We start from the raw sequence: 16,597 nt of genomic DNA on the forward strand, positions 1-16,597 counted from the left end.
CCGTGTTTCCACAAACTTCCTTTCTTAAGTGTTTTTCTTTGAAATATCTTGTTTTTTCATCTTGTTTCTAAAAATCATTTTTAAACAAAAAGTAGTAAAAAGTTCCTAAAAAACAGTTATTTATTTATCCTATAAATTAAGGGTTCAAAAGCCGTAAATTTTCATGTCATCAAACTGCCTTTTGCTTAAACCATTTGTTGTCCTCAAACAATTTGGAAGTCTTTATGCACAAGAAGACATCAATAACAAGGAAAATCTAAATAACAATTTGACAATTGAAAGTGAACAGACAAATAACAAAACTAATGGATAATCAAATTAACTAAAGACTAAGTTGTTCATATATTTTCAAGAAAATAGATTTCAGTGATTGATATCTCATCTTTATATACCTAGTGTTTTAGGGTATTTTGAACTCTTTTACATTTAATCAGAGAAACATCCTACCATAAACTTGACTACTAATTAGAATTGTTACTACATCTCATCTTAATTCAACCTACCCACCTCAAGTTTTCCTTGATCATCAAAATGAAGAGAACTTAGAAGCAAATGTTACTGATATGTACAAGAAAAGAGCCTCATCTGAATAAACTTGTTCAATAACTGTTACAATCCTAAGCTTTTAAATAAGCTAGATAATCACCAATGATAGACATGGCAGATGATCTGTATCCAGAGCCAAAGAGATTATAATGATTTAAATAGTGATAAAGCATGTATAAGTCTCTCCTCTTCTCAAAGCCAGGTTGTTTAGGAATTACCTGGAGAGAGAGAGAGAGATCATTTGAAATCATCAACATCTAAAAATGACAGAATTTAACAGATATGTTACATGATAAGCTAATATCAACATTACCTCGAAATAAGAATTATAGAATGAGCCTCCAAAGCCAGCGCACCAAGACATACCGAATTCCGCCTCGTTGTGTCCATCTATAGAATAAGAGAAAACAGACAGCATAACAGTTGGTTCGTTTTTTTTCTTAAACACGGTCTCAAGTTCAGACCTCGTGGATAGAAAAAAATGCGGTTGGGAGGGGAGACTTCGCTAAAGGTAATCAACCGGATTCCCTGATAGAGATTAGTCATCAGGAAAGTCGGTGGAAGCTTTGCAAATAACATGCTTGACTTACAATAACATGCTGGATCCAATATGACAGGCTCTCCGTTTTTGTCAGAGCTTACGTTTCCACTCCATAGATCTCCATGTAGCAAGCATGGTTCTATCGCCACATTCTCAAACAGCGGTGCCATGTTTTTCACGAGTCTTTGCCCTGTTGAACAAGCCAATCAGATATAAACTTGATGCATCTAATATGTCTGCATTCAATTTCAATATAAGTTGATGGAAAGTGCAGTAGTGCTATGCAGAAACACCTTTTTCAAAAATGGTCCGGTCACTATATCGGTCTAATGCGAGCTGCAACTGGTAACCTAATCTATGCTCTCCGTAAAATCGAACCCAATCTGATGACCAGGTATTTATCTGCGGAGTGCTACAGCAAAATATAGATCATATAGTCAAAAATCAATTAGGTAAAATTACAAAGGCATGATAAACACCATTGATAGCTTTCATGATGAAGTTGTAACATACCTGCCAATCGTGTTCTCAACTTCGAAACCATAGCCTTTACTAGATTTTCCAGACTTATGCATTTCAGCCAGTTTTCTCCCTAGAACAGACTGAGAAGCAAGAAATTACAATTTAAGATGCACAAGCTTTTCTAGTTAAAATTAATTTCTACGAAGCTCGAAGCTCGCTCACCTGATCGCCTCTAGATCCCCCGAATTCTACGAATTCCATAATAATGAAAGAGCCACCGGTTGGTAGCGGTCCAACCTACAAACCCTAGCAACAAGTTACCTCAATTTCTCAAATTATTATCGGTGTCAACGTGTCTGTGCTTCATAGACGGTTAAATCTTCTCACCTTGTAAGGCTTAGGCACACGGATGGTTCCGGTTTCATACATAGCTCCTAACCCAAGAGCTTCTGCCTCAAACATGGACGGTCCAATACTCCTGATATAGAGAATAATGCAACAGAAATATCAACCATGAAAAGAAAAACAGTTGAATATATGAATGTTTCATAGTTCATCATACCTGTTTGATTTAACAAAGAAAGAACCAACATCAGTATCATAGCGGTTTGCGAAATTTATACAACCACCCCCAACAGAACTAATTTTGGTTATATTTGAAGCTTTTCCTTCAGAGAGAATCCACTCTCGAACTGGATCCTTACTCATGCTACACACTAAATTGAAAATTCATTCAATGAAACACTAACACAGACACCAACATTGAACACGACAATACTTGTAATAGTTTAAGAAAGTTGAAGTGATGGAATGTACGTAGTTACTTACTTGGAGATGGTTTGGTTTTGGTGAAAGAAGGTGGAGGAAGAGAAGAGAAACATGTTGAAGTGGACATGGTTCCCACTTGTCGTGTTCACCTCTTATCCACTCTAGTTTCTTCTCTTCTCCCTCTTCTTCTTCGCTTTACCACTACACTACCACCAATCACTTTCTTTCTTCCTTATTTTATTTTTAATTTCAGGGAAATTTTGTTTTTCCTATTTTAAAGAAAAAGAGTTTTTAAGATTTGGCTATTCAAAGGGAGTAGTGAATAGTGATTAACTTTGTTGGCTCGAGTGTGATTGAAAATTGAAGGTACAAGATGTCTATTTCTTTTTTTACTTCAATATGCTAAAGTCCCTTCAAATATATTAAATGACAATTTATAATTAATTATATATTTAACTATATATTAAGGCTTTATTAAATAAATTTAAACCGGACAGTAAAAGCCATTAATACTCAATTTGAGAAAAACAAATGAACTAGGTATACACGTTGTTCCTCCGTTATGGAACCAAAAATAGAGATAGATGTTAAAGATGCGACAGAGCAAAGTTTTTGATGTGATGGATCGAGGGTGTATCTACAAGGTTATCACTTAGACGTTTAAGTAAGTATGCGAAAGAGTAGAGAATATTTAAATTGTGTTTGAAATTTGTTACCTGAAATGACGTCATTCATTATACATAGGGGAGAGGAATAATGACATTGTTGTCTTTCTGACTAGGAATGCGGATGACGGTTGGATGTGCCTGAGGCGGAAATCTCCTATAGTGAGGTGCATGATAGTCTTGTAATAAAGAGAAGATTCTAGAAGAATGATTGTGTAACCAGTTAATAAGTTTTGGCCCGTTGATGGCTTATCTCAAGGTGATTGACTTGAGAGAGAAATGACTGGCTCAAAACAGTTTTCCCCGTCCCCAAGACCTCTTACTTGAATATCATGGTAAGGGTTTGGAGAATTTCGTCCTCAGGTCCCGATCACCCTTTTTCATACCTAGATTGTCTGGAACGTCAAATGTCTATTCAGAGGCGTAATATGATCATTTTGGGGAACTGAAATACTTATAAAAATTATGTTTTGAAAATAAGTTTTAAGAGTTTGTTAACTATGGCAAGCGGAAAACACCTGAATCAACTATCGTATAATCCGAACCGTTATCGGAAAACTCGAATATCTGTTAAACCAAAGATATATGCAATGATAATGATAAGCTATATAGACAATGTATTTCAACAACCAATATGTTTGAATATAATCACAATAGTAACGTGTTTCCAATGAAATCTAAAACAACAAACATAAAGAAAAATATTATCAAACACTTGGTGTGCAATCGATGTTGGTCAAATTTTTCTTAATATTTTGTTGATTTCAAAAACCAATTACAATCTTATGAATTGTGATCAACTTAACAAAACATTTTTGAATTGACAAAGAGTTTATCTAAACGTGTCGAATGCACAATCAACAAATTCAATAGTTTGTGAAATTCTAGTTATCAGACTTTAGATGTCACACGGGTTGTTATGACATCCAATTCTGCACAGACAAGAATTATGCAGAACTTAACAGTAAGTGCAGTAAATAACACAAGTAATTGTTTACCCAGTTCAGTCAAACATGACCTACATCTGGGGGCTACCAAGCCAGGGAGGAAATCCACTGTCAGTAGTATTAATTCAAAGCTAAACTCACCCGTTTACAACTTGTCACTTAATCCCTACCCAATGCAATTTCAATCTTACTCTAAGATCAGAGTTCCTACTCACTACCCCTCAATCACCTCAGTGATTACTACCTTTAATCAATATTAAAGACAACTTTGAAGTCACACTTCAAACAACTCTTGATTGTGCTTAACAGCTTTAATCAAGATACACAGCACTCACGCTTAAAAGCTTTGAGCGACACAACACTTACAACTCAATGAACACCCTATGCCACAACAATCATCTACTTGATAATGGCTTGGCTTACAAGATATGTCTTATACAAGACTCACAAAAATACAACAGTGAAGTATGATGGACACACTAAATCTTCACGCCTCAAAATCCCCAGTTCTGAATGAAGGAACGACTTCCTTTTATATTGCAGTACTTGGGCCTTTGCACTTGTATTCTCCTGAATTTAAGGTCACGCGAGTTCCCCTAAATTCCACATCTAGGTTACTAACAAATAGGCTATTTGTTAGGTTCATTAAATGTAGCTTGGTTGTTGATTTCCTGGATTTTCTCTCAGCTGTTGAATCCCTGAAGAATAGCCTGAGAAAAAGCTGAAACAGAAAACTGAACAACCTACAATATAGCATATGCTGTCAGGAATGAATGTCACGACATTCAGCTTGACATCAAGGATCATATGCTAAGTCTGTTTTTCCAGAAAACAGACTGTACAATTTTGCTAACCTGTACATGACCAAAATGACCATTCTACAGTAACAACTTACATTAATAAATGTCAAAGTATCCAATTTGACATTTACACATTTGGCCTTAAGTTAGTTCTGTTATCCTCTTGAAGAACAAACTAAGAAACATACTGAAGTGTAGCAGAACACCACTCTGTCTATTATTCAGTATATACTGTCCATGATGAATGTCATAACATCCAGTTTGACATTCATACAGTAGGCCTTATGCCAGGTCTGATATTTCCTTGATAACCAGACTGCAAATGAATACTGAGCTCTAACAGAACACCAACTATTCTATTCCTCAGTATCTGCTGACAGGGATGAATGTCACAACATCCAGTTTGACATTCAATAAATCCTGTATTAGCTAATCCTGCAGTAACTACTCAAGTGTGTCATGACATCAGTCAAGACATCAGAGTACAGTTAGATATTCTAACCTACAATGCAGTCACCCATACACACCATGTCATGACATCAGTCAAGACATTAGAATCCAGCTAGTGTTTTACCATATAATGCAGCCAATTAAACACCTACAAACTCCCCCTTTGGCAAATTTTTGGCTAAAACACTTTGATCCCCATAACAGAGTTCATAGCAGCGGAATCACACATCTAGCAGGAAATAGACCTAGCTAATACACTCAGAGTGGCAGCACACTCACACATATGGAAGTTAAATAAAAACTTCACAAAACAGCACACAGACAGAAGTTAAATAAAAACTTCTAATTGCAGCACACAGACAGAAGTTAATTACAAACTTCATCACACATCAGCTGCAGGGGAAGGAAGTTAAATAAAAACTCCACACATAAACAGCATACAAACAGAAGTTAAGTAAAAACTTCATCACACATCAGCTGCAGGAGGAAAAGTAGAGTCTGTCATGGATATCTGTTTAAGAAACACGAAACTCTGTTGTCCTGGGGGATCACCTGTTACTCCCCCTTTTTGTCAAAAATGTTGCCAAAGCAACACTTTAATTTACAAGCCAACACCATAAACAGAAAAAAAATGACAGAATTACAGACAATGATTTATTCCTCAGCCTCATCATCAGCCTCCTCTTCAGACCTGGCCTCCTCCTCATCCTTAGAGCTTTGCCCAGCAGCTTCATCCGTATCCTCAGCAGACGTCTCCAATTGAAAGATCAGCTTTTCCAAGGCATGCTTCCTAGCCTCCAGTTCTTTGCACGTCTCTCTGAGCACTGCAATGACAGCAGCTTTACCTGGTTGGTGGCCAGCTTTGGATGCTTCTTCCGATGTCATGACAATGTCAGGAACATGCTTGCCCTGGAACAGTTTGTAGCTGAAGGCCAATGGACTCTCTCTTTTTTCACAAAGTCATTGTCTGTCAGGATGTGTGGGAATTGATTCAGCACAATACCACATATGAGAGACGGAAAGGCTATAGGTCCCTTCACACTGAAACTCCCAGCATGTTTCATGGTCTGATCAAAGATGTAGGTGCCATAGTCCACCTTTGCCTTGGTTCCAATAGCATAGATGAACTTTCCCAACATCACAGACACAGTTGACTTGTGATTTGTGGGTACCCAGTTGGCTGCTCCAACTTTGTGTAACATGGCATACTTCACACTGAGTTGGCTGGCCACCAGCTTCCCTTTGAGAGGCCATTTTCGGACTTGGTTTGCTGTGATGACTTGACATATTCTGTTGTCAGTCACTTCAAGCTCTGGTTGCTCTTCATCTGCTCTTCCCAAGTACAAATTGATTACTGAGGGGGAAAAGGTCACACACTTGCCACGCACATAGACCTTTCTAAATTCTCTGGACTTTCCATCAGCACACTCCTCAGACAGATTGACAATGAACTCCTTCACCAAGGTCTCATAGCACTTGGGGAGTTGAGTCACAGTTCTCATTAGCCCTGCCTCTTTAATGAGGTCCACAATCTCCTTGCACTCCAAGGCGTTCTGAGCCAGTTCCCTCTCCAAGGCCAGCCTCTTGTGGTAGACATACTTCCACCTGTTCACACTAGAGGCAAAGTGGAAGGACACATTGTCTATAGGTACCTCTGGAACACTAGCATCCAACTTGCTAGAGGTTGGCTTCTTCCTGGACATGGATGTTGTGACATCACAGGGAACATCCGAGTCAGACTCCACCACAACATCCTTGGTCTTCAGTTTCTTGGGCACCTCTTTGCTCCAAGATTTTGCAGGTTCATGCCCTTTTCTTTTGCGTGCACTCTCTGTCACTGCTTGCTTGGGAGAGGTTGTCTCATCAACCTCCTTGGTTGGGGACTTCTGCACCACAGTCTTTTTCTCCCTCCTAGTCCTAACCCTCTTGGCTATGCTAGGGACAACTGAAGCCAAAAGTTCATTATCAGAGACCTCTTCCAGGTTAACTGGTTCAGCTCTAGGGTTGTCATCAACACCTTGAGTGACATTGACCTTCTCACCTCTCACTTTGCCTGAGGGTTTGTCAATCTTTGATCCCTCATGAGCCTCAGGTTGCTCAACATTGTCAGAGACATTCTTTCTTACCACTACAGCGTTATCTTGACATGCAACAATATCAGGTATGATAGTGTTCAAGGGAACAGAAACCCCAGGAACATTCCGATTTCCAGATAGTATCTGAGTGACAATAGTTGCAATGGAGTTATGCACATACCTCGAGCCTTCCCTTGTTTGTTCATCAAGAGCGATTTCAGATGAAAATCCGAAGACCGTTTCCTTAGGTCTTCTTGCATGGGACGAAGTTGCAGCGTCAGCAACAGGATCCTCCCGGGTAGGGTTGCAAGACTCAGTGCTGAGGGAATCAGACATGGTCGTGTAGGTGGTTGAGTCGGATTTGTGTGACATGATTAACGTCTCGGAGGAGAGTTGAATCGTTTCTTTGGAAGAAGGTTTGCACGAATGAGAGTTGAAGCGACGGAATGTGAAACGCTTGACGCAAGAGTGAGGTCTATTAGTTTTTGACCACTCAGAGCACACTATTTGTTGTTTAATAATTTGACTTACTAAACAGTAGCTAACTAACTTCAGTAGTTGCTACAAATTATCAGACGTACACATTCCCTCTTTGCCCTTACTAATGTCGTACGATGTCATGACATTCTGGGTGACATTGTACTCCGTCTGCGTCAGGTTCCTCCATACTCTGGTTGACCACCTGCTACCAGAAGTTAGGTATTTAGTTTCTGCAGACGATAATAATACACCCATCTGTTTATCCCTTGCTGTCATGTCAATTGTATGATGACCAATAGGTGCCAAAGACTCATGACTTTCAATCAGACATTTTCCACAGTCTGTCCTTTTATCTGAGGACAGATATGGGCCTTCTCTCATAGTTCCCTTGGAAATGTTCTTCTTCATTCCTTTTACATGAAGTTGATCAAGTCTTTCATGTCCCAGCTTCCCTTCCTGATCTCCCTTGGCTAAGGTGCACTTGGGGAAGTAGAGTGAGTCTTTAGATTTCCATAGATAGCAGTTATCTTTGGATCTGTCTCCTCTCATCACTTCCTGATTGCAACCATTCAACACCACACATCCTTCCTTAGTAAATTCCACCTTACATCCCTGGTCACATAGCTGGCTTATGCTTATGAGGTTTATAGTCAGTCCTTTTACTAACAATACATCCCTCAGTTTTGGAGCTTCAGGACAGTCCAGCTTACCAACACCCTTGACTTCTCCTTTAGTTCCATCACCAAATGTCACAAACTTGGTGGTAGGAGGTTGTAGATTCACCACTAGGTTGCTCATCCCAGTCATATGCCTTGAGCAGCCACTATCAAGGTACCAGTCTTGTTTGATAGGTGCCCTTGGAGATGTGTGAGCAAGGTTAGCAACACATAGTTGATTCTCAGGAGAGGGATGAAGCTTAGATGCCTGCTGCTTAGGATTGACCTGAGGTGTCTGCTTAGCCGCCCAAGTTTGTTTCTTAATGGGGACATTATGCTTAGACACCTTCTTCTTAGGCCTACCTTGCGAGGTCTGGTTTGGGTAACCATGCAGCCTATAACAGAAGGGTTTTATGTGACCGAATCTACCACAGTAATGACATCTCCATCTCTAAAATTTCTTCTTCTGATGTTTGCTCATTCTGGTTCTCTGATGTTGAGACATTGGATGTGACTTCCGCTTGAATTTCTGAACTCCAGCCTTAGACTTTTTGAGTTCAGATGAAGAGTTCTTAGTGAAACCTAAATCAGATATGGTTCCTGACTTCTGTCCCACTTTTAGAGTCTCTTCCAAGGTGTCAGATCCTTTACTCAACATTCTGATGGATTTGGTCATTTGATTCAGCTTGGAGGTCAGCAGGGTTATCTCACCATTTAAACCCTCTATGACTTTCAGCTGCTCCTGTTTCTCAGATTCTAGCTCTTTGATGAGTTTCTTCTGCTTTTCTCCTTGGATACATACTTCTGCACTTTTAACACATAGTTCTTTATATGAGGCAGCAAGTTCATCCAAGTTGATCTCATCTCCGCTTGAGTCATCCTCTGAACCACAGACACTGGTCAGAGTTGAGACATGTTTAGCCGATTCTCCTTCAGATTCACTCTCCGTGTCTTCCTCTGACCAGGTGGCAGATAGCCCTTTCCTTTGCATCTTGAGAAAGGTAGGGCATTCAGCCTGAATATGACCATATCCTTCACATCCATGGCACTGGATTCCCTTGCCTTGTTTGAACTTTTCTTCAGAAGTTGATCTTTTCCTTATGTCAGACGGGATGTTCTTGACATTAGGTCTACCCTGTTGGTCAACCTTCTTTATGAACTTGTTGAACTGTCTTCCAAGCAAGGCTATGGCTTCAGAGATGCTTCCATTTCCTCCACTGTTTCCTTCATCTGACTTCTCTTCAGTGTTAGATACAAATGTTATGCTTTTGTTCTTCCTGTCAGCATCCTCACATTAGCCCATTTCAAAGGTTTGGAGGGAACCAATGAGCTCATCTACCTTCATCTTGCAGATATCTTGAGCCTCTTCTATGGCTGTGACCTTCATAGCAAATCTCTTAGGCAAGGACCTGAGAATCTTTCTTACAAGTTTCTCTTCAGCCATTTTCTCACCTAGCCCACCAGAGGTGTTTGCAATTTCAAGAATATTCATGTGAAAGTCATGAATAGTCTCATCCTCTTTCATCCTCAGATTTTCAAACTTGGTGGTCAGCATCTGAAGTTTGGACATCTTCACCTTGGAAGTACTTTCATGAGTTACCTTGAGGGTATCCCAAACTTCCTTAGCTAGTTCACAGTGGTGCACCAGCCTGAAGATGTTCTTGCTGATTCCATTGAACAATGCATTCAAGGCCTTGGAATTTCCAAGAGCTAATGCCTCTTGCTCCTTGTCCCACTCTTCTTCAGGAATCTGCACACTGACTCCATCTTCACCTGTCTTCGTTGGATGTTCCCATCCTCTGTTGACAACTCTCCAGACTTTGCTATCTAGAGACCTTAAGAAGGCTATCATACGAGGCTTCCAGTCATCATAATTAGAGCCATCTAACATGGGTGGTCTATTTGAGTGTCCTATATCCTTGTCCATGGTACTAGAAAGTAACTCCCCTAGATCTCACCCAGAAATACACAGGCAGGGTGCCTGCTCTGATGCCAATTGAAATTCTAGTTATCAGACTTTAGATGTCACACGGGTTGTTATGACATCCAATTCTGCACAGACAAGAATTATGCAGAACTTAACAGTAAGTGCAGTAAATAACACAAGTAATTGTTTACCCAGTTCAGTCCAACATGACCTACATCTGGGGGCTACCAAGCCAGGGAGGAAATCCACTATCAGTAGTATTAATTCAAAGCTAAACTCACCCGTTTACAACTTGTCACTTAATCCCTACCCAATGCAATTTCAATCTTACTCTAAGATCAGAGTTCCTACTCACTCCCCCTCAATCACCTCAGTGATTACTACCTTTAATCAATATTAAAGACAACTTTGAAGTCACACTTCAAACAACTCTTGATTGTGCTTAACAGCTTTAATCAAGATACACAACACTCACGCTTAAAAGCTTTGAGCGACACAACACTTACAACTCAATGAACACCCTATGCCACAACAATCATCTACTTGATAATGGCTTGGCTTACAAGATATGTCTTATACAAGACTCACAAAAATACAGCAGTGAAGTATGATGGACACACTAAATCTTCACGCCTCAAAATCCCCAGTTCTGAATGAAGGAACGACTTCCTTTTATATTGCAGTACTTGGGCCTTTGCACTTGTATTCTCCTGAATTTAAGGTCACGCGAGTTCCCCTAAATTCCACATCTAGGTTACTAACAAATAGGCTATTTGTTAGGTTCATTAAATGTAGCTTGGTTGTTGATTTCCTGGATTTTCTCTCAGCTGTTGAATCCCTGAAGAATAGCCTGAGAAAAAGCTGAAACAGAAAACTGAACAACCTACAATATAGCATATGCTGTCAGGAATGAATGTCACGACATTCAGCTTGACATCAAGGATCATATGCTAAGTCTGTTTTTCCAGAAAACAGACTGTACAATTTTGCTGACCTGTACATGACCAAAATGACCATTCTACAGTAACAACTTACATTAATAAATGTCAAAATATCCAATTTGACATTTACACATTTGGCCTTAAGTTAGTTCTGTTATCCTCTTGAAGAACAAACTAAGAAACATACTGAAGTGTAGCAGAACACCACTCTGTCTATTATTCAGTATATACTGTCCATGATGAATGTCATAACATCCAGTTTGACATTCATACAGTAGGCCTTATGCCAGGTCTGGTATTTCCTTGATAACCAGACTGCAAATGAATAATGAGCTCTAACAGAACACCAACTGTTCTATTCCTCAGTATCTGTTGACAGGGATGAATGTCACAACATCCAGTTTGACATTCAATAAATCCTGTATTAGCTAATCCTGCAGTAACTACTCAAGTGTGTCATGACATCAGTCAAGACATCAGAGTACAGTTAGATATTCTAACCTACAATGCAGTCACCCATACACACCATGTCATGACATCAGTCAAGACATTAGAATCCAGCTAGTGTTTTACCATATAATGCAGCTAATTAAACACCTACAATTTGCAATTGAAAGTAAATGAGAGAGATAGATAGAGAGTGAGAACACAAGAATTTGTTTAGGCAGTTCATCAATCGTCGTCGCTATGGCTTTGTCTTCCCCCAATTCCAAATGGATTTGAGATGATCAATCTTACTTTGCAAAAAATTATTTACAAGATAAAAGTACCAATCCAACCCTACAAACTATATGTTTGATGTTTATCCAAACTTGTTCTCTTCCCTTGATCTGAGCTTGATCAAGTCACTCAACAATATCAATTTGATCCACCGTATCACGCTACTCCTTTGCAAGAAGCCCCGTTCTTCAAAGCTTTCACTCCATCAAATCCAAATTGTGAATTATTGTCACCCAAAAGTTACCAAGATGATCATCCGGTTACCGTTACTCCTTCGACTGAACCCACCATTCTTCAAAGCTTTCACTCGGATGAATCCAACTTGCGCAATCTTGTCCAAAACCTTCAAATCACCAATTGATCTTGAAGGAAAACCCCAACCTAGTTTTCTTATTTGAACCCCCCAAAGATTCTCAACCAAATTTCCAATTCAACAACCTAAATTGAATGTTATCAACTCTGATTCTAGATGACACCCAAACAAAAAAAGATTATGTGTAGTTTGTTTGTGTGTTTGCAATAACATAGGTTGAAGATGAAGAGAACTCTTGGTATATTCCTGGTTTCGTGTTTTTCAAATGATGCATGTATGAGGTACATATATATGTGTAAGTTGGAGGCAAAAAGGAATGCAAGAGGTTTAGAAAAAAATGCAAAATTTTCAAGATTTTTAAAGCATGTGTCGACCTCTGTAGGTCACATTTGATGCATGAGTTGACTTGTACAGGTCGTGAGCCAACACATGCATTACATAAGCTACAAACTTTAAAATTGAACTACATGTGTCAACTCATAACTCGTATGTGTCGACTCATAGAAGAATTTTTCTTTTATGTGTCAACCTGAAATGATTTATGTATCGACTCATGCATTACAAAATCTACAACCTTTAAAAATGATCCACATGTGTCGATTTATAGCATGATGTGTCGACACATAAACCTGTTTTTAACATAAGAACTTGCTTTTAATGCACAAAACCTTTTCTAAACCATTCCTAAGTTTCCTAATACTAAGATGTACATTTAGACTCAGAGAATACCGTCCAATATATATAAATGCTAAAATGTTCTAGTTTTGATATTATACAAAACATTTCTAATAGGAAGGTCCATCACATACTCCCCCTTTTTGATGATGGAAAAACTTGCGATGATGCATTTGATGTCTTCATGAAGGCTCCCCCTGAATATGTGCATCATAACTTGCATATGCTTCTCCCCCTTTGAGAACATCAAAAAGAGACAAAGTAAACCATTAGAAGTATCACATAGATACAACGTATCACATATACCATATACCAACATCACACATAGGTGTTTGCAAAGAAAGAGCGTGCACTCACATACACTACATACATGAAGTTACACAAACTGAATTACTTAAACATAAATAGAAAGGAAATTTAAACAAAATTATAATATTGTCATATGAAAGCCAATACATATAACATAACCATTGTCTCACTTCAAATAAATGATAAAATTGTCAAGACATAAGCTTAAAGACAAAACAAAATAAAACAAAATAAAAAATGCATGATGACACAAAACATGAAATGCATGATAGAATTGCTCCAAAAGAGGTTTGACCCAAAGATACAAAAGCTCATCACTTCAATGTCCTCCACGACCTCTAGGCATTGGCCACACACCATTATGCCAACCTTGTCTATCATTTCCAAAGTGATGATCCAAGATATCACATCTTTTGGTAGAATTGTGCATAGTGGTAGTGATTCTCATTTTGAACAGAAATCATGTGATTTATCCTGGAAATTGCGACAACATGATTAAAATCCACCTCATTGAGCATAAAGATAAGCTTTTAAGTCACATAAGAGGAAAAAGTTTCAATGTTGGTGTCTTGTGTTGTCATGTGCTCTTGAATGCGACGAAATCGTTTCACTTGAGTTGCCTCAAAAGAATCTCACCTCCGGCAATCCTCCTCGTAGCGCTCATCTTACTTAATCTGCGCGTTTTGAAGCATAGTGATAATGGAAGACTGATTTTCATATTCAACACCAATTCTAGTCCCTTGACCATCCTCATGATCATCATCTTGCATATCCGCATCATCTTGAGGAACACCATGAGGAGCACCAATAGGTTGATCATCAACCACATGTGGCTCAATAGTCGCATCAACAAACTCAGTAGGGTCATCAAAGTTATATATTTTATTACCATTCTTGCTAACATGAAAATAGTACACCTGACGGTCTTCATCCCAAAAGTATCACATGTTGGTTAAAGTGCGCTAGGAGAACTCTTGAACCATACTAGGTGATCTATACTGAAGATTTGGAATCCCTATGTTGAAGTAGTTTAAGATTTTGGTAATCATAGAAGCATAACAAAAGGAAGTTCCTTTGTTACATTCCTTGATTGCAAACATCCGAGGCACGAAGTAGTTTTCCCGATTTATCCAAATTTTGACGCAGTCATTAGACCGGGGAGCCTTAAGCAACCCATTAAGATGAATGCTTGATTTAAAATCTTAATGAAGGTTGGTATCAGTCACCAACTGTTCAACATCAGCACTACCAATAATAATTCCAAACAAAAACTTCTAAAGAGCATCAGTAAAATCATAAATCGTATTACCTATTATAAACTTGAAGGTGGAGCCATGTCTATCGTGCAACCCAGAGTAGAAGACACGAATGAGATCTTCATTGTAATCTTGTGAAAGCTTTAAGAAGTAGTTGTTTGCTGATACTCGATAAGACGAATAACCTCAAGAATGTCATTTGGTTAGCCTAAAAATAATTGATTAATAGGTTTTAAAAGGCAAGAAAAGATATATAGTCGTTACCTATCATTAAGATGTTGTCCTAATCGCGGGCACATTTTTTCACTAACCCAATCGATTGTGTGTGTGTGTCTGTAATTAGCCGTATAACTTTGTGAGAAAACCCTTATGTGATTGGATATAAATGAAAATTGATTGTGTGTGTGAGAGAAAGACATAGAGGGAGGGAGAGAGAGAGAGTGAGAGAGAGAGGGGAGATGGAGAGAGAGAAAGGGAGAGAGAGAGAGAAGTAGTGAGAGAGAGAGAGAGAGAGAAAGAGATTAGCCGTATAACTTTACGAGAAAGCTCTTATGCTTTTATAATGTTATTCACTCATATGTGTCAGGGTGAACTTTCACACACTTCAAGACTTGTCAGATACTTCCAATCATGTATACACTTGCTAGAGCTTTACTTTGAGATGAGGCTTGAATTATATTGCATTTAGGTGCCATCATTAGAGAGCCAAGTTTATCAAACCATATTGATTTGCTTGCATCTTTAACCGTTTTTCACTTGACTTTAGTTATCATTAAAGACTGGTTGTCATAATAAAAAACATGTTCATCTTCAATAGTTGTCATCATAAAAAATATGTTCATAGAGAGCTTCCTTGATCAATGACCTGCAAAACAAGGTTCCACATAAAATAGTGTTGACTATTCCTACAATATGTCAAGCAAGAGGTCTTTAAGATTGTGATTTATGAAAAAGTGACATATTTTCCTAGTCTTTGAGATAAGTATATGTATGTAGCTCACTTTGATCTAATGGGAAGTGTTAAGTCTTAAGTTTATTTCCTCATATTTGACCAGCCCGACCTCACTCCACCGGGGATCGTGGTGGAAGATTCATATATGAGGAAGTCCCATGAATTGGAAATGCCGTCCATATGCCAAACACCTAATATAACTCATTGGGTTCCATTTAAGATCTCCCATGCACCCCACGTGAATGCAACTCAGTGTGTCGAGATCATTGATATTGTATAAGTCAGAATTATAATATTCATGACGGTGTACACCTCCAAACACGAAGTCTGTAAGAACGAAGTGGTTTGAAAAAACACACAATGCTTCACTTAGTTATTCTAAGTTTATAAATACCTCATTATAAATATCATTTAAATAAAAAAGTCTTTACATATCCTTTTTTTTTTCTTTTTTTTTTATTATTATTATTATTATTATTATTATTATTATTATTATTATTATTATTATTATTATTATTATTATTATTATTATTATTATTTTAGACATTCTTAAATACTATTTCATCCTTCAAACACTAGATGTTGTTTAGAGTTGTCTCAAAAATCACAACTCAAAATAAAGTCTTTTTTATCGTTATAATTGCTTGATAAAAAATGAATTATTGTCACAAAAACAAATTAATTTTCATATCGCCTTACCACCGATTAAACAAATATCAAAATCAAGGAGACAAATAACTTGCGTTACATAGATACGAGTACGTAGTAAGTACTTAGTATGAGTATGAATACAAAATTTGGTATTTAAAAAAAAGATATGGGTATATTAGTATACTTTTTAAAAATACAATTATAAAAATAAACAACGGAATTATATTTTTCAAATGATAATAAAAATTAAAATTAAAAAACAATTTGTTCAAAAGATTCGATATTTATACAATAACATAGAAAAATACACTTTAAAAGTGTGAATATGGAATCATGACTAAATATTAATATTTTTCTCACTAAAATCATTAAAAAGAACGAGTTCTAATTCATATTCATCAAGAGAAAGAATAACAATTTCCAACATCAAGAATATCAACGGCATCAAACATACCTCATTCAC

At 37.8% G+C, this 16,597-nt stretch overlaps 1 protein-coding gene across 1 annotated transcript; it reads right to left on the reverse strand.

Moving 5' to 3' along the window:
- Positions 1-315: 315 nt before the first annotated feature.
- On the reverse strand, positions 316-2,592 carry LOC127075864 (protein-ribulosamine 3-kinase, chloroplastic). The gene is made up of 9 exons (XM_051017364.1): positions 2,378-2,592; positions 2,112-2,265; positions 1,937-2,027; positions 1,772-1,846; positions 1,601-1,689; positions 1,381-1,499; positions 1,137-1,277; positions 860-936; positions 316-764 (listed from the first exon to the last, which is right to left on the reverse strand). Exons 1-9 carry the CDS (start codon positions 2,442-2,444, stop codon positions 618-620), a joined length of 960 nt encoding a protein of 319 aa, XP_050873321.1. The 5' UTR covers positions 2,445-2,592; the 3' UTR covers positions 316-617.
- Positions 2,593-16,597: the final 14,005 nt, after the last annotated feature.

The sequence above is a fragment of the Lathyrus oleraceus genome, chromosome 4, assembly GCF_024323335.1.
Source record: "Lathyrus oleraceus cultivar Zhongwan6 chromosome 4, CAAS_Psat_ZW6_1.0, whole genome shotgun sequence".
Lineage (NCBI taxonomy): Eukaryota > Viridiplantae > Streptophyta > Magnoliopsida > Fabales > Fabaceae > Lathyrus > Lathyrus oleraceus.